The sequence below is a fragment of the Dioscorea cayenensis genome, unplaced genomic scaffold (genome assembly GCF_009730915.1).
Source record: "Dioscorea cayenensis subsp. rotundata cultivar TDr96_F1 unplaced genomic scaffold, TDr96_F1_v2_PseudoChromosome.rev07_lg8_w22 25.fasta BLBR01002168.1, whole genome shotgun sequence".
NCBI classification, from domain to species: domain Eukaryota; kingdom Viridiplantae; phylum Streptophyta; class Magnoliopsida; order Dioscoreales; family Dioscoreaceae; genus Dioscorea; species Dioscorea cayenensis.
The window spans coordinates 116,796-136,073 of NW_024088559.1; the positions used below are offsets into that span (position 1 = coordinate 116,796).

Consider the following 19,278-nt stretch of genomic DNA (forward strand, 5'->3'; position numbering starts at 1 on the left):
AGATAAAATTATAACATTTTAAAATTACAACATTTTCCATCGAATTATAGATTAATAGATGCATCATAGAATTTCCAACTTAGCATGAACTGTTGTTCTTGTGTTCAACCTATGCCAGTCTCTTTGGTCACTATTAGCAGCCTACTTCTCAAACTGTTCCATCCTCAAGCTCCTTCATTTACTTTTACACCATCTTATGTTATATTCTTAAAGGTTTTTGAAAATCTTTCATGCCACAATATTCCAAGCTTATGATGACCCTGATCTTTGACCCATGACATGCAGAAAGCTTCATTGCCGTTGTGTGAAAACTTGACCTTTTATACAATAAATCAATATGTGACGCTCGTGGGCCATGTACACTTGTGAGGACACAACTGAAAGGTATTGCATTGTTGTCTCTAAGTTTGAAGGTTGGTATGTGGGTGATAATCACTATATGGAAACTAGAGATCAAGAGGAACAACTTTGGTATTCAAAGAAAAATTTAAAACCCACTCTATTTCTCTTGAAAATTCACACAAGCTCACACTTCATATATATCCAGAAAAAAAAAAACATTAACATGTTTAAATAAAAAAATATATATAATTTTTGTTATGATTAAGATTGAGGATAACCAAAATGCTTAAATCCTAAATCATGGAACTTATTAACTCATAATCACATATTATACTTCAGTGAACCCCAGATAATTAACAAATCTGTTGTTGGAAAAGGAAACAGTGGTTCATAGAAACATTTCATGCTGTACCAATACATGCTAAATAAATAGACTTCATTTACGAACATAAAGAGTAAACTTTCATATTCATCAATTCATGAATAGAAAGTGTAACTCTTTGCTTGCAAGATAATTTGCCTAAGTGCACCAATTGATGCCAAAACCATCAGTAGAACACCAAGTATAATGCAAATCTGTAGAGAAATAAAAGAAGAAGAAAAAAACTTAGTTTTAGAAATACAAATAAAAAGTATTAATGTATTCAACTAACCCAATTAGCTGTCCAAGATAAGCCAAACATTTTAGGTTTGTACAATACAAGCCACATGATGCAAGGAAGCTGAGAACATGAAAGTTTTGGATCAATAAAAACATTAACATTAGTTTTTTTTTTTCTTCTCAGAAATTATTTGAAACAGAAAATTAATGATGATTGTAAGAATGAACTCACAAAGTATGTGGTTGGTGCAAAGGCAAACCCACCAAAGAATCCCATAAGTGAACCAAAGAATGGCAAGCTTATACCTACGAACATTGTGAGTGCTGCAGAGGAAAAGATTGTGAATTTTTACAAGCATTTGAGAGTTTTCTGCATTTCAGTCTGTGTTAAACTGAAAAGAAAGAAACATACCAACATATATACTGCGGGATATGAATCGGAGAGGAAAGCTAGGCTTGAAATTCATTTTCTTCACCAGCACTGTCTCTATCATGTCAAAAACTGGCATGGCAAAGATCTGTAACAATATCAACACACAAAATAGGATCAATTAATATGATATTTCATAATATTGTGTCTTGTGTCAATGAGTTTTATGATTTGCAACAAGTGATCCTCTGCATTTTCAGTAAATGGAATCAAACTTCAGAGGAAAATTAGCCTGATATCTCTTCAAATATTTGTCCAAATTTCTTTGATTCAGAGTATGAATGAATATAATACTGTTGTTGTTGTTGTTGTTGTTGTTATGGTTTTACAGAAGATGGATGAACAAGAACATGCACACCTGGTAGCCGCCGATGACATGAATTGTAACCATCATGTTAGCCATTGCAATCAACCACCGTGGTTTCTCCAGCGTGATGAGAATGTTATCATCAACAGAGTTTCCGAAGGCCCAGTAGCTGATCAGAGAAGCAGGGAAGTAGCACATGGCCACCACAATGTAAGCAACAATGACACCCTTCATCATAGGCTTCTTGGATGGTTTTTCAGGAGTTGAAGGAATTGTTGCTTGTATCTCCAAAACCACATTGTGTCCTGCATAGGCAAAAGCAACATCTCCTAGTGCACTTAAGAAGCTGAAGAAAGCTCCAATTTTCGTTGATGACTTGTAGCTATAATCCACCGTTTCTGGCCTTCCCTTATGAACTGAAGCTCCCCATGCAATGGTGGAATAACTAGTAAAATTCAAATCCAATTTCAATCAGAAAAATACATGACAGTATCAATCACTAAATGGCTTGTTTTCCCTAGATGAATTAATTACAACCATTTGAAGCAGCGTAATTACATTTCAGTGTGATTTACCTTAGAGACATGACAGCAGCTGCCAAGGAGACTCCGGAAATTGAGTTGAAGTTAGGAAGTTGGGAGAGAACAAAGTGAACAGAGCCAAAGATCATGATGAAATAGGTGAGCTTGATAGACTTGCAACTTGGGCAAACAACATCATGGAATTTCTTCAGAGATTTTCCACCAGTGACCATGTAGACAATGTTAGTACCTACTTGAACCAAGAGCTGCTGAGGCACAACGATCCAAAGGCCGAGCTTTTCTCCAAAAGCATGCTGTCCTAGTTCATGATATCGATCAAACCGCTTACCGGGCACCATCTCATGCATCTCAACCATTTGCCAGAGTGTATAAAATGTGATGATCCATGATAAAATTAGCACTGTAACACCTGGACCCCTGTTTATATGGTGATGAAAAAACAGAGAAGTGATCATTAACAAAATGTTATTTCTCAAATTTAATGATATTCACAAAGATGCAAGAACTGCAATGAGTATTAATTGACATACAGTGTCAGAGTTCATATCTCTAGCTTTTAAGCAAATAGTATTTCCATTTTTGAAAACTTAAGTGTGAGAATTAATGATATTTAGTATGAAACTGGTTAGAAAAATCATTGACAAAAGCTTATATTAGGATTAAAAAATATACTAAAGAAGATGTACGAAGGATATGATCAGTAGTAAGCTCTTTTATCTAGCCAAAACTAAAACTTAAACCATAGTTTGAAAGCCAGGTTAGAAACTTTAACTTAATGCAATGTGGTTTATCCTTTCCTTTTAAAATAAAATCTTAACAGCTTCTGTTCTCATGACAAGCCTAAGATTCCACAAAAGTAACTATATGCGCGCAAATGAAGGATTCTGTTACAATGACATATCAAGCCAAAGACTACAGTACAAGAATTACATAGTTTGAAAAATACATACATACATACATACATACATATACAGTTTTAAAACCATTAGTACCTTCACTTTTGAAGATGATTAATTATCAATATTAGAATCCTTCAAACAAAAAACCAAGATTTAAGATTTAATAAGGAAAAAAAAAATTCAAAAGCTTTTTATTTTTTCATGAGGAGGAATCCACTTAAGCCTAAGATTTTAAGCAAAAAAGCAAAATAAACACATAAAAATTAATCAAAGGAAATCATAATATCAAGCCAAACACTGATTCACAAGCATTACAAGCTTTGAAAACATACCTTGAATCACAAAAAATTATCTTTTATTTAATGATTATCCACCCAAAAACAGAACATGTATAAAATTATCAAAGAACAAAGAATAAGATGAGCAATCCACTCAAACCTGAATTCATAGATCCCAAGAAAAAAGAGATGAAAACAAAGAATACATACCATCCCAGCTCCGCCATTGCGTACGGCAAGCTAAGCACGCCGGCGCCGACGATGGCAGTGACATTGTGGAACGCTGAGTACCACCATTTGGCTTTCCTCGACGACGTGATCGGCAACCAATCATCAATGGATTTCCCGGCCTTCATCTCCCCCTCGCCCTTCATTTTGGTGTCTAGAGTATATTATTATTATATATTATATAATATAGGTTTACATATATATTAACATTTGTCATAATATATATAGTATACTATATAGTAGAGGTGGGCACGGGCCGTCCGGAAAACCGGCCCGGCCCGTGCCCGGCCCGCCGGTTCAATGACCCGGCGGGCCGGTTCATTGACCCGTAACCGGCCCGTACTGTAGACGGGCCGGTTACGGGTTGGGGTTTTCCCAACCCGTGACCCGGCGGGTTGACCCGCCGGGTCAAAACCCGGTTGGGCCCGGCGGGCCGGGTCAAGCCCGGTTTAATGTTTTTGTTTGTTTTTTTATTAATACTAAGTATTTGTTAGTTATGGTATTTGAGCCCATGATCTTTGGACTTGGATAAGAAAACCCAACCACTGAACTACATTTGTTTCCAATATTTATTGGAAAGAATTATATATAGATAGATGTAGGATATGGATCAAAAATATTTTTATATATTTAATTTATAAAAAAATTAAGAAACCATATAATAAATTAAAAAAAGTATACAAATCAATTAGTAAAAATATCAATGTATCAAACAATAAATTTTTCATAAATATTTTTTTAAAAAAATAATTATTTTGTTAATTGTCTTTTTGACTCATAAAGACTAAATCTCTACATATACTACACTCTTAAATTCTCTTAAATAAGCACTTTTTTATTTATCACATATATATTAGATTATTTTGTTTCAATTTATAAAAATAAAAAAATAAAAATTACAAAAAAATTGTTTTTAAATTATGTAAATCAATTTATAAAAAAATATATTAGTAAAAAAAAATATCTTTGAATAATATGGTTCACACCATATTATTTTGATTTGTAACTTTTTTTTCAATAACAACATGATAAGCACGATAATAACCCTATTATCGAGACCAAAGTAAAAATCTAGAGCCCAACCCTAATTATAATAAATAAATAAGTTGATGATAACTTCAATTTAAAAAAAATAAGAATACTACTTGATATATACATTTTTGTCTGACTTAAAAAGGTGTGCTTAATAATTTAATTTAATAGATAAATAAATTAAAAATGTAGCTTTTTTTATCCTTTTTAGAATTATTTTGATATGTCATAAAATTTTTTAAGTTATTATAAATTATTTTAAATTTTTTGTTGTTTGAGATTAAATTTAAAAAATATTTTGTAACTTCTTTATATTTATTTATGTTTTAAACTAAGACAAGAAAAATTTGTAGGCCAATTGGTTAATGTTATTTTTCTCATGTGAGAGGTAACTGTGTTTCAATAATTATAATATATATGGTATATATACATTATATCGTATTATGATATAAAATTATATTTTGCGAATATAACATATATATATATATATATAGTTATTACCCATACATTTAATAGTAATAATATATATAATATACTAAATTTATGGTTTGTATATATTAATATACAAATTACCATATAATAATATATATTAATATGTGTTTAGATTGTTAATATTTATGCGTGTTTGATAAACCAATCTTATTGATATTTTGTATGTAGATAATAAGATTAGCTAGGTCAGGGGCCTTACCAGAAGTGGTCCCAGTTAGGGAGATGCACAGGCTGGATGAGTCTATTGATGCGGTTCGACGTTGTATCCAGTTTTTGGGCCCTCTACACGAGGAGATGGATCCCAATAGGCACAAGGATTTTTCTGGCTAGTTGCTCCCCTGATGTGCGGCTGTGTCTAGGAGTGTCTCTCTCCTCCTTCTAGTGTCTCCTTATGTTGTACTCTTTTGCTTCCACTCTTAGTGGAGTTTTTTTATTATTATTTTTTACTTGTATTTTTTTAATGTATTTGTGATTTATCCACTTTATCATAATAAATAAATAAATAAATAAATAACTAGGGATAAATTTTAATAGACAAGATTAATATATAACCTTAAAGTATAGTACTTACCCAAACAACACTCCTAGAAAAGAATAAAGCCAGATCTTGCATGAAATGGGGCCTTTCCTTCCTATAGTATGAAAAAAAAAAAGATTTTCAGACTATAATTAATTACTTCCAAATGGGATAAGTTTTTTTAAATCAAAACAATAAATGAAAAATTCATATAAAAAAAAAATAAAACACATGAAAAACTAAAAACCTTTCAACAAAGAATGCGCCGCGGCGAAGATATTTCTATATATGACCAGAATGAGAAGGCAAAATCACATATAAGAAGACAGGCCGCAGTAGTTAAGTCCCACACATCCAAACTAGTATTTATAAACAATGAGCAAAAGAGAGGTAGCTAGCTAAGTACATGCACAGTGTATGTCCCAACTAATTAAGAAGAGGGTGAGAAAGATGCTCAAGATTTCATGCAACCAATGTGGCTAACAATAAAACTTTAAAATATAAAAAAATTAAAATGATTTTCATAATTTTAAAATTTATTCATAAAGATGATGATGATGATTTTTTTTATAATTTCAAAAATAAATATTTTGAATTTACAATGATATATATACTAATATTATATAAAAATGTATATATATATGATTAATATTTTAATCATATATTTCATTTTTACAAAAAAAAAAAAGAAGGAACAATACTACACGCATGCATGAACAACCTCTCAATTAAACAGGTAAACCATGGCATTTGCATGAGATTTATTAGAGTTTAATTATTTATTCTAGAAAAGAGAAGAAAGATCATACCGCATGCATGTATGAACAACCCTTTAATTAAACAGTAAAGAGTTTCTTTCTTCTTTCCCTCCTTCTAGAAACAACCTTTTATTTGATTTAAACTTATGTATAATAATTTGATTTATTAATAAATAGGAGTAAATATAATGTTTATAAGGGGGTTTCTGAGTCAAATCTTAAAACGTGAAAACCCTAATAACGAGGATGGGAAGGGTTGAGGAGCGAGAGATGGAGAACGGGAACCATGAAATCCCTGAAAACGTCAACGGAGGTAAATTTGGATAAGTTCACCTCATCATTCAATTAGCAAAATCACCAACATCTTAATAAATATAAAAACATCAACCATGCCAAAGAAGTATATATATATATATATATATACTAGTGTTATAGCCGTACTATGCACACCCCATAGATAATATAAATCAATATTTTGAAATCCAATTTGGCTTGATCAGTTTGACCTGATTCGACTAAACTTGATCATATCTTTAGGTTAGATCATATAAAAATCAACACAAAAAATTAGCTCGGATGACTCCATCGAATACCCGTTGAATTGGTCAACGGTCATTCAATTAGCAAAGATCATAAGAACAACCTTTTAATTAAACAGGTAAGAGTTTTTTTCTTCTTTCCCTCCTTCTAGAAACAACCTTTTTATTTTAATCAATAATTTATTATATTCCACAAAAGAAGTAATACAATGCCTAATTTCTTTTTTAAGGTAATATTAGCTTATATTAGGTGTATTATAACATAAATATATTTATAAATATTATATTATATAATTATAAATTAAAAAAAAAGTTAAGGAGTTTTAATAAAAATAATAAAAGATGTGAGATAAATTTAAACTTATGTATAAAAATTTGATTTATTAATAAATAGGAGTAAATATAATGTTTTATAAGGGGGTTTCCGAAAATAATCTAGTCAAATCTTAAAACGTGAAAACCCTAATATCAAGAATGGGAAGGGCTGAGGAGCGAGAGATGGAGAACGGGAACCATGAGATCCCTGAAAATGCCAACGAACGTGAGATTTCTCTCTCTTAGAACCCTAAATCTCTTTTGGCTGTTTAAATTCATACTTTTCTCTGTTTTTTTCTTATTTTTTGTGATTTTTTTTCCAATTTTTTTGTTGTTAGATTGCCCGGGGCCGCAGTCGGAGTCGGCGGGGAAGTCAGACGCGTGCGCGGGGTGCCCTAACCAAGAAGCATGTGCCTCTGCACCGAAAGGACCTGATCCTGGTACTCTTTGCTTGTTCTTCTTTGAATTTGAGAAGGAAAACCCTTGTTTTTCTGTTTAGTTTCTCTTGTTTTCATTGGAAGCTTTGGGTTTTTTTACTTCTTTGTTGCTTCCTTTTGAGTTGATTGAACTTGATATGCTAATTTTGTTTGAGTTGTTTGTTATCTTGCCTAATGATTGTTTATGCCCTTCCTTTATGCGCTTTAGTAACTTCCATTCATTTTCTCGTTTTTAAATGAAATTATCGACTGATATAGGATAAAGAACTGTTTTCTTGTTAGATAGTGAATAAAAGTGATAAAAAAGGAGTGATTTTGGGATATATATATATATATATATATATATTTCAGATTGCCACTTCAGAATTCATGATGTTGTGGATTTTGTTTATGTAGAATAGTTTTTCTGTACAATTTTTAATGGAAATATATGTTTTATAAATAAAAAACCATACATAAAAATACCGTGATTCCCATGGATTGATATAAACCGTGACGTGGATTGATTGTGGGGGACCTTCCAGTTTACTTTCAAATCCCTTGATATCATCAATTTTATTGTTGAGCTTGTTATAATGCTTGGTTTATTTGGTAGTTATTAGTTACTAAGTACGCGATAGTTATTAGTTAGCACTTAGCAACCTTTTGTGACACCTAGTTGGGAGCAGAAAAACTTGAAACTAAATGCAATCTATATGTTTTTCTTTAGCTTGAACACCTAAAAATATTTTCAGGATTTAATTTATTATTTACTGTCAAGAGCAAACAGAAGGTGTCTTGTCCAGTAACCTTTAACAGAACTTGAACTTTTCTCCCAAAAGTTATGAACGGAGCCTTTCACATGGACTTGCTTTGACACTAATAAGCATGCTTTGTGAAGTTATATATGCTCATAGAAAAGCTGTATCTTTTTGAGATGTTTGAGTGATCTCATACATAAGTAAATGATCTTTTGTTTTTTTTGTTTTTTTTAACTACCTGAAGGAAAGCTTGTTTGCATATAGTGAGATGGTAACTAAGATTGTGGGGGATATCTAGAACTAATCTTGGATGGAACTTATTGAATCTGCTGCTTTGAAGGAATTTAGTTACTTTTTAGTATGAAGAAGGTGATGAGGGAGTTGATGTTAGATTATTAACAAGGGTGGTGGTGTTATGGTTAATAGTTTTGGATCATATACTTTTTGTCTTGTGTTTGCCTAATTTACGATGGAATTGGTACTATGAGTCTTGGAACTGGGATGTTGAGTGTGGATTTAAATTATATTAAAGAATGCAAGGAATTATATTTTGTCAGGATATGTATATGCTGATGCCAGTCTTCCTCAACCTAAGCATTATAATGTATCATGCCATTAAAGTTTGCACGAGAGACAATTTCCAAGTCATATGTATTTAATATGAAACTAGATCTATATGTTAGCATACTTATTTTAGTTCCTCATATAGAAAAGTTGGCTGGGTCGTTCACTGTTGAAACCATAGATTCTCAACTTAAATTCTTAAAAGCTGTCAAACTAGTAAAATTTAATGCAAGAGTCTGAACGGCCTAGCTTCTCAAGAAGCTATGTTATAAAATCCTATGTCAGTCAGCCTGTAAAATTAGAACTATGACCCCCAAGCTTCTCTTTGAAACAAAGGGAGCTTGTCTAACATTAAAGTTGTTAAACCAGGATAGCCATGTCTTGAACTACACTGTGGTTGACCTTATAGTTTGTAAATTCTTTAGATGACAAGTAGAATTGAATTTTTGAACAACACCTGCTTATTTCCAGTGCAAGTGTTGCTAAAATTTTTAATGATACATGCATGAATTGTTCGGCTTATTTGATTTCTCTTGAGGATTCTAAGCCTGTAAATGTCCATATTATTGCATTTTAGTCTTCTAAATACTGATATACATTGCTATTTTTAATGAAAGCAAAAGATGAGGCATGCCATCTAGACATTGGAGAGTGTATTGATCAGTACTGATGTAAGTTCCTTTTTCATATTGACAGACTTGGTTGCCATATCAGAGCGAATGGCTACTGTCAAACACAAGATTCTAGTTTTGTCTGGTAAGGGTGGTGTTGGAAAGAGCACATTCTCTGCCCAACTCTCTTTTGCTCTTGCTGGCATGGATCACCAGGTTGGTCTTCTTGACATAGATATATGTGGGCCAAGCATCCCTAAAATGCTGGGCCTGGAAGGGCAGGATATCCACCAAAGTAACCTTGGCTGGTCCCCAATCTACCTTGAATCCAATCTCGGGGTCATGTCTATTGGTTTCATGCTTCCACACCCTGATGAGGCAGTCATATGGAGAGGTCCCCGAAAGAATGGTCTAATCAAACAATTCCTGAAGGATGTGCACTGGGGTGAGCTCGACTACCTTGTGGTAGATGCACCCCCGGGGACATCAGACGAGCACATCTCCATTGTGCAGTTTCTGCTGGCCAGCGGAATAGATGGTGCTATTATCGTCACCACCCCCCAACAGGTCTCACTGATAGATGTGCGCAAGGAGATTAGCTTTTGCAAGAAGGTAGGCCTTCCTATTCTTGGTGTCGTGGAGAACATGAGCGGGTTGATGCTGCCGATCTCGGATGTTGGGTTTGCGAAGTTAAGTGAGAGCGGAGAGGAAGAAGATGTCACAGAGTGGGCATTGAATTATATGAAGACACATGCACCTGAGATGCTGACTTTGTTTGTTCGTAAGGAAGTATTCGATAGCAGTGGGGGCGGCGCCGCAAGGATGTGCTCAGAGATGGGAGTACCATTCCTCGGTAAGGTACCAATGGATCCCCAGCTGTGCAAAGCTGCAGAGGAAGGCAGGTCATGCTTCACAGACAAGAAATGCATTGCTAGTGCCCCTGCTCTGAGAAGAATTATAGAGAAGTTGATTGTCTCCCAGGAATAGTAGTTCATGTTTTGAATTTTAATTTACATATTTATATACAATATACAAACAATTAAGATGACTGTCTATGGTCCAAATTAATAGGTTTTTGTGTTCTTTTGCCTTATGTTTGAATCAATTGTGTTTTCTTCTGTACTGTAAAAATGACAACATTTCCAATAATAATTAGAATTTTGAAGTATCTTTTTCAGTTATTGTTAATGGATGTGTTCCATATTGCGCTTTTATGAGCAATGGAGTTTCTTTTGTTTATATGTTTTAGGACTTCATCCAAGCACACATTATAATCTATATTTATGCATTTACAGGATTAGGGTTGCATATATATATATATATATATATATGTGTGTATATATACTCCTATAAAACCTGAATACATACAATTTCAGCTTTATAGGAGTGTATGCATAAAAAGTCTCAATTATACAGTGCACGTATAATTTCTATGATGGTTCATATATATATATAATGGTTGCAAGTCAAAATAACATTACATGATAATTTAATCTAAATGAAATGAGACATCATATGTGTATATATACACATATTTCTAATGAGAGGGAGAAATAATATAAAGCAAGAAGACGGCAGCAAATGAGGCAGCACCAACTTGTTTGATGATAAAGCTCCTCTTGAACTTGCAAACCTTTTCTTTGTTGCACTTGAACACCCTCAAAATGGCCCCCTGATTTGCCTTCTTTCCTCTCTTCACTACCTCTTTCTCACTCTCATGCTTTTTTTGCTGCTGCTTCTTCTTCTTCATGCTTCTCTCAAATGAGACCTCTCTTGTATAAATCCAACTTCTATTTGTGTTTGTATATTTGTGTGCGTGCATATATATTTATATGTTTTAGTGTATATTTATATATTTGTGTTTGTAAAAAGAAACAACAGCGCATGATGCATGGTCATTCTTTTATGAGTAATAGTTATTTTTTATTTTTTTATTGGTAGAATATCTTATTTACTCCTTTTAATAGAAGGATTAAAAGAGCAGACTGACAATATTAGAGAGACTAAATAATGTATTCTACTTTTTTATTTTTTTTATTTTTGTAATAGCTTCAATTCAATTAACAATCAAAGTATTAAATATTATGAGTTGTATTTTTGTCCTTGCTTAGGAGAGGAAAAAAACAGAAGACTATATATAAAGTTAAAGCTCACTTGATTCTCACTCTAACCTAAAGTTAATCACCAAATAAATAAATAAATTCATGTTTTTTTTCCTAGGATGTAGGACATAGCATATATAGAATAATTATTGCAGTTCAAATATAATCACATGATTCCCAAACTCTAGAGAGGAAAGCACCTTTTATTTATATCCCCATGAAGATGCACATGAATTTTTTCAGAAAAGTCTTTGGTTATATACAGATAAATTATTATCAAATCTTAAAACTTTAGTACCAAATTGTTGATAAAATTTCCTTTTTGTAAAATATCATTTTTGTAAAATATCATTTTTGTTGAATTGGTTAATATTCAAGGTGTTTAATTAGAAATTTTAAAAATATTTCATCACTATCACAAAAAGTTGGATATTAATTAAAATAGATTTCTACACATAATACTTAATATATCTAATTATCATTGTTATAGTGTATATATATATATATATATATACATGTTAAAATTTTATAAGGACATAAAATTGATTTATACGCATTTTAATTAATAATGTCCAATTGTTATCATAGTACATCAGATTACTCAACAATGCCAAAAGTTCGATAATATGATAATTCATGGCTTAAAATTTACACTTTTGCATCACATGTACTTAAGTAAAATCTAATATTTTTTTTATTTTATTTATATGAATCGATTTAGTGATTTTCATTAGTTATTTTTGTATCTGATACATTCCTAAATAGTAGTATTTTACTGAGTTTAGAATGTAACAATACATGAAGTTACACTAGAGAACTAGAACTTGTGCACTGTTTGTGTTAACAAGCGTGCACTTCAGGCAAAAATCCAATGTTTTTATCTCGTTCGTATTTGAGCAGTATAATTTCTAAAGAATCTTTCTATTTAATTAACTTTTTGATGATCAATATTTTTAATTATCAAATGTGATTTTTTTTCTTTTTTTTTTTCATCCAAAATCTTGAAAATATTTCAAAACAACATGCACACACTTGCATAAATAATATACTACTGAAAAAGAATGTCAGCATAAACTGAGAGATCCAAGTGACAACCCCAGACAGTTTGATCACAATTACAAACAACAGTATCTATGCTTGCTAATCATGCTGATTAGGAATCAACTTAATTACCATACCAAAACAAAAACAGCGAAAGTTTTCAATCATATATTGTAAAAAAGGGAATGAAAAGGATAATAAACATGGAAAATTATTCTTGTAAATACATTCTTCGAAGTAACACAAAATATCCTAATTTACCTCAGCGGATATTATCATTTAAAAGTTCCCGGCCAAAAAGTTCTAGATATTATAAAGCAATCAAGAAAAAGAAGAAACTTCAGTCTAGTAGCTACTTTTAAGATCTGGATTTCTTCCTTGACTTGGACGAAGAAGCTTTCGGTTGCTCAGAGCTACCGGCACCACTTTTTTTGGAAACACCAGCAGCTGACTGACTTGCCTTTGAAGTGATGGCACTGCTACTTGTTGTGACGGTTGTGTTTGTCGCCGAAGAAGCCTCATGTTTCTCCTTAGCAACAGCTCCTTGAGAGCCTCTAACCTGACCTCTCTTGTCCTTCCTCCGGGGCCGATAACTTGACCTTTCTCTCTTTGGCAGCCATCTCTCAGGATCTGGCGGAGGTCCAGGGTTTGCTGGATCAAAGCCCTTAGGATACCTAGGCTTCCTCTTTCTCTTTTTTGCACGCGCCTTTTTAACCTCCTCGGAAACTTCTGTCTTACCCACATGAGCACCCTCGACATGCTTTGCTCCTGATGTCTTCTCCAGGCTCTCGACATTGATCCCTTTCAGGCCTGATAAAGCCCTCAGTTCCTTCTCGTAAAACTCTGCCTTTTCAAGATCAGACCGGGCAGCTGTGATAACAAGGCCAACCAAAGCATCGACACTCCCGTGATTCTTCACAAGTTCTTCGTAAAGTTGAGAGGCTTCATTCTCAAGTCCATGATTGAGTTTAAAGGTTGCAGCCTCCTGTGTAATTATGCCAAATTTGCTATCTTCTGTCATGGCATTCTTCCACCATTGGATAGCAGAGTCAAGGACTGCTACAGCACCACTAATGTCACCTAAACGTTCCCGGAGAGAAACTATAGTAGCAACAGTGGCAGGCATGTGTTGAATGTCAGCTATCTTGGCCAAAGAGTCCGCTGCTGTCTGTGAGTGGCCAGCAGCGGCAGCAATTTGAGCCCTGGCAAGGAGAACTGGCTTGGACTTGTCAGGAAATCTGTCCGCAAACTGTCCAAGGATCTCTTCAGCTTTTGATACCTTTTTTTCCTTAACTAGAACAGCAGCTTGAAGCAATACAGGTGTAATGCTTTCTGGGAACATGTCTTGAAGCAGGGTTACTAGTTCCTGAGCCTGTTGAGCATAAAAGTAAAATTCAACATGAGTATTGCTCTTTCATAAAGTACACCATTGAAGCCGAAAATGGTATCATTTACTTGCAATTTTCACCAACGAAGTATATCTGCAATAAGCTAGTTTTAGATTCTTCAACATTAACATAGGGTTCTGATTCCAGAAAAGGACATCTTATAAAATATAGCAATTATGAATTCTACAAGAAATATAACAATAAGTTTTGAACAAAAGAAAAAAATAATAATAAACCACTCAAAAATATTTTCCACAATGAAATTGAATATATAAAGAGAAATATATGGAATGTAAAGAATCACACTGAGGTACATTTTACTATCACATTAAACCAGATAAGTTTAGTTTTGATGGGACTACCATGAAAAGCAAATGTATAACTGAATCAATCATGGCTCAATTGAACTTAACACATTAAACAATCCAAACTTATTGAAGGTATAAATTGCAAGATACTTGTATCTTGCAGTTCAATAATATATAAATCAGATATGTTGCTTCTTTGAAAATATTCTCATTTTTTATTCCATCTTTCTATTCTTAATTTGTTTCATACTCTCATTTACTCTCCATTCAACTTCATCCTCATTTATTAATTATTTTATTTATTTATTGTACACCTGTTTTTCTAATTGGATTTCTGCTCCAAACAAGCATTAAAAACTCAAACTAGGCAACCTTATTGCTAACAAGTAAATCAATATTCTATGATACCAAAAAAATAGATGAGACAAATAGACTACATGACAACCTCAGAAGAAGAATTAAAAACAAGACATAAAACAAATGAATGCAAACAACAATCTGAGCATACTAAAGCTGTGATGATTGATAACTATGAATAGTTTGGGATGAGAAAAAATACGTTCCTATCAATGGTGTTCATCAAATGGCAATGCTCATTACCAAATGAAGATTAGTGTTTTAATAATCAGGTTAAATTGGTTAACTGCTTTGAAATGATTTGGCCATATGCACCAAAAGAAAGTTATGAAATTCAAACAACTTAGTAATCGTCAGCAGCATAAATTTGAAAGCACAAACCTGATCCAGTCTATTAGCCTGAAGAAGAAGAAGCAACCGATTCGAGTATAGAGCTTCCTTCTGTCTTGGGAATAACTTGAAGTCAAGACCATTAGCAAGCTGCAATTGCTGTGAGCCATTGGCTTTCTCTATTAACCGATCAAGCTTTCGTAGGCTATCAGAAACATCCTTGGTGCCCTTCAGCGCAACAAGGTTATTGGTTGCCACTGCCAGTGATGAAGTATCAGCCAGGTTCCGGTTTACAATACTAGCATATGCTTCAATGGTTTCTGGCGTACTTCCCATCAACTGAAAAGAAGATGACTTAAGTTAAAGGTCAATTTACTCTTTCAAAAAATGAAATATACAATATGCTTGCCATCCACCTGCTGTACATATGCCAGCTGGACAGCTATAGGAGCTAATTCAGCTTCTATTTCATCATCAGCAAAGTCATCCTCCATTAGTGCTTCCTGACCAATTCTGACAAGCAATTATGTTAGCCTTTTTTAATTCCCAGGCAAAAAGAGAACCTCATATAAAAAAAAATAATAAATAAATAAATAAATAAGAGCTGAAACATCTTCATCTGTTTGAAGATTATAGCATATCAAGAGTTCAGTGGCAACTTTTCCCTTGTTTCAAAAACAAGTCAAAAAGCAGCAGGTATTACATTTTAATTATTAATAACATCTTAAGATCAACCACATCACTTTTAGCAGATAGTTGAGGGTTGAAAATTCTTACGACTCCACAAAAGACTGATCATGGTGAGTATGCAGTCGGCGGCCTGGTGAATAGACTTTAATAATCCCTATATATGATCAACAAAATGGCATTCTACCTTGAGACCAGGAAACCCAAATTTAACTATCTGAGAATTTCATAATAAGCTCAGAGCACCAGAACAAGTACAAACACACCCCTACTGTAAAACACTTTCTTTGATCTCGTCTCTTCCATCCCCTATCACCTAAACTATCTTCTCTTCATTTTGACTGTGAAACATGAGTTACCATAAATTCTAGAAAGTTTTCAAATAAATGAATCCTCATTACTTAAATAGCCTGATCACATTAATGCGCATAAAAATTGTATGTCAGCACATTTGATTTGGTACCATGGGATCAGCACTTCCACAATACACACTTGCATGTGACAGGAAACTAACGTCATTATGTATGAAAGTCACGCTTCATTCTCAAGCGCCATTTTCAGTGAGCCTTTCATTTTCCACCTAAATGGAAAACTATATATAGCATAAATTGTATTCTTCACTATATCCATCAGGTTTCCCTCTTCAATCAAATATAACTTCTGTTGTTGAGTTATATTCAAGCAGATAAAAGCGTGAAATGATAAAATCATGATAAGTATAGAAAGTAAAAGTAGAAAAATGCTAAGGTTAAGATGATGCTTTAAAATCAATCATTATAATTTCTTGATAGCATATCTTTAATGCTATAAAACTATGAAGTTTAACAGATGAAAAAGAGGTTCATAGATGATGTGGTCTTTCTAAAACGATGCATAATTCTACATTAGGGTCCAAATTTTTTTGACAAATTTTAGGTTTCAGAGAGATGAAACCAACAAAGAGATAAATAGGATAGTACGGACATGGGATGTACTCATAAGGGAAGAACTGTGGGAAAGGGAAATGTTCAGGTCATCTCCCCTACAGATGAACCGCATCCCATCCCATTGACCAGACCAATCCCAAGAGATTCTCAATCTTAGCATTTCAATCACAAGAATCATGCTTCCGCTGAGAGAACATTATATAAATAGGACCCTCAGTTTTATTATTCATCAGAAGAAGCTTTGCGCAATCAAAACATTGCAAAATATCATGCAAAACAATTATGTTCCAGCACATGCACATACAAAAATCTAAATTCAAAGTTTGGGAATTAGCACAAAAATTAAGATACTGTAATCATTCTACCTGAATCAGAAAAAATGCGCTTGGACTTGCTAAATCATCTAGTAGGTAATGATAACATTCAATGATTAAGGTCAATAGTTACAGCAACATTATGACTTGATGCACAAAAACAATCCATGCATAGGAAACCTTTAGTTCATCACAATAACCATGAACAAATAAATTCATAAATTTATGCTCGATTTCTACACATGAGGTTTCTAATCTGACAATATGCTATGAAACACTTAGAATATCTAAATTCCACCACAGGTTAATATCCTTAAATTTTTACAGTATATATACTGGAGAATAAGATAATTTGATCAGGTAGAAAATAGGCAGCTATCCTAATATGTAGTGAAGATCAACAAGAGCAAATTGAGTACTTTTCATTATAATAAGAGTTCACAGCAGTCACCTTCGTGCTGAAAGCAGCAATTGTTCAGCTTCAGCGTATCTTTTGTTCTGAATCAAAGAGCAAGACACATTATAAGCCATATCAAAGCTGCTTGAAGTTTTAACTTTAAGGGCATCCATCATTCCTTGAACTTCAGAGCCTCTTCCGGCTGACACCAGAGCAGCAATTATATTTGTCTTTACATCTATAGAATCAATCTTAAACTTTTGAAGTTTCTCATAGTTTTCTAGGCAAGCATCCATTCTTCCCAATCTATAAAGAATATGAGATTCCAACAGCAAAACCATAGTATTTCTTTCTTGGCCATCTAACGTACTCAATGCGTCTTGCAGTTTGTTTTGCCTATACAAGCAATATGCCTGGGAATAATGCAAATAAATACAAAAAAGTAAGTTGTGGATCAAACTAGTCAATCCAAGTATTCACTGTGATGAACAAACAGTAGATGAAGCCACCAAAAATAGCTATTTGATAAAAAATTTGTAAAATCACATAGAAATACAAATAAAATCTATTGTTACTCACAAACGAGCAGCTTATATGTGAACATGGTACCCTGACTTGTACTAAGATTTGACAGTATAATACACAATTGATACATAAAACAACATACACATAATCAAACTAATTCAAGCATATTGAAACGACATGATATAAATTGCTTTCCATAACTTAGTTAAGTGGATAATCCAACTGTGGCGTGATATGCTTTAGTAATAGGTTCATACAGATCTGTCTTGCACAAAAAATAGTTTCAGCGAATCAAATTCAAGCCATTTAAAAATCATATAAATTCCTTCAGATAAACCCTTGCATTGATTGTTCTGCGTGCAAGATAGCTATCAAAATATACCAACCTCACACATCATTTAGAAGAGTGATTTGGTGAATGATAGTCAGAGATTGATAACAACAATCAGATACAAAGAAGTACAAGCCTTTGGTAACTGGTCAGGCGGACAATTTAGCAATGTCGCACAATATCACAAACAATTAACTCAGTCGCAGGTACATCCCATGTTTATATTATATCACAGTTCATACACATTCTCAATTTCCCTGAATTGGGCAAAAGAAGAATTTAAAACATGCTGATAAATTTACGGCATTGACAAATTCAGCGAGGAAAAAAAAATTGAAAATTTATCCAGACTTAAATCATAGTCTGATTAACAGTAATCCAAAGCGCAGCGAATCTCCTCATAAAGCAATGACATTACCTTGTAGAATTTAAGATCAATCGGGAGCTTTTCGAAGGTCTTGATCGCAGACATAGCCCGATCAATCGCATCGGCTTTAATCAATGCCACGACCTTGCATCTTACCGCATCCTCGTCACCAGGAGAGGCCACGAGAACTTCAAGAATGCAAAATTACAAGATCACAGTAAAAATGAGAAAAACCATGAAAAAAGTGAAGAACGGAACAGAAACCGAAGATGGAGAAGGGCCATACTTTGATCTGCGACTTTAGCGGCAGATTCGTATTGGAAGCTTTCGATGTGGCGATGGAGGGTGGCGAATAGATCCTCGAGAGGGACCGGAGCGGCGGTGGCCGGCGGCGCTGAGGGCTTGGGCTTGGCCTTCGGCGCCATGACCTTTTCCTCGACGATCGGTGACGGAGGAGGTGGCGTCTGAGAGTTAGGTTATCGCGCTTCGTCTAGAGTTAGAGAAAGCTTGAACCTAGATCGGTTTTACACCGTTGGATCTCCTAGAGATAGTACTCATTGCCAGATCGACTCT

General features: G+C 33.7%; 3 protein-coding genes across 4 annotated transcripts; 1 reads left to right on the top strand and 2 right to left on the bottom strand.

Annotated features, from left to right (window-relative positions):
• Positions 1-625: 625 nt before the first annotated feature.
• LOC120257514 (lysine histidine transporter 2-like) lies at positions 626-5,987 on the bottom strand. Of its 2 annotated transcripts, none has more exons than XM_039264976.1 (10): positions 5,916-5,987; positions 5,723-5,783; positions 5,351-5,631; positions 3,610-3,767; positions 2,256-2,639; positions 1,732-2,125; positions 1,356-1,461; positions 1,176-1,267; positions 996-1,064; positions 626-918 (listed from the first exon to the last, which is right to left on the bottom strand). In XM_039264976.1, exons 4-10 carry the CDS (start codon positions 3,753-3,755, stop codon positions 820-822), a joined length of 1,290 nt encoding a protein of 429 aa, XP_039120910.1. In that variant the 5' UTR covers positions 3,756-3,767; positions 5,351-5,631; positions 5,723-5,783; positions 5,916-5,987; the 3' UTR covers positions 626-819. The 2 variants fall into 2 exon arrangements, with proteins under 2 accessions (XP_039120910.1, XP_039120909.1); XM_039264975.1 differs by having other exon boundaries at positions 3,610-3,781.
• Positions 5,988-7,399: 1,412 nt separating this feature from the next.
• LOC120257515 (cytosolic Fe-S cluster assembly factor NBP35) lies at positions 7,400-10,711 on the top strand. Its single transcript, XM_039264977.1, has 3 exons — positions 7,400-7,506; positions 7,619-7,720; positions 9,718-10,711. Exons 1-3 carry the CDS (start codon positions 7,440-7,442, stop codon positions 10,617-10,619), a joined length of 1,071 nt encoding a protein of 356 aa, XP_039120911.1. The 5' UTR covers positions 7,400-7,439; the 3' UTR covers positions 10,620-10,711.
• A 2,221-nt stretch (positions 10,712-12,932) lies between these two features.
• On the bottom strand, positions 12,933-19,200 carry LOC120257508 (signal recognition particle subunit SRP72). The gene is made up of 6 exons (XM_039264963.1): positions 18,992-19,200; positions 18,757-18,893; positions 17,537-17,895; positions 15,575-15,671; positions 15,210-15,497; positions 12,933-14,147 (listed from the first exon to the last, which is right to left on the bottom strand). The coding sequence occupies exons 1-6, from the start codon at positions 19,128-19,130 to the stop codon at positions 13,134-13,136; spliced, it is 2,034 nt and encodes a 677-aa protein (XP_039120897.1). The 5' UTR covers positions 19,131-19,200; the 3' UTR covers positions 12,933-13,133.
• Positions 19,201-19,278: the final 78 nt, after the last annotated feature.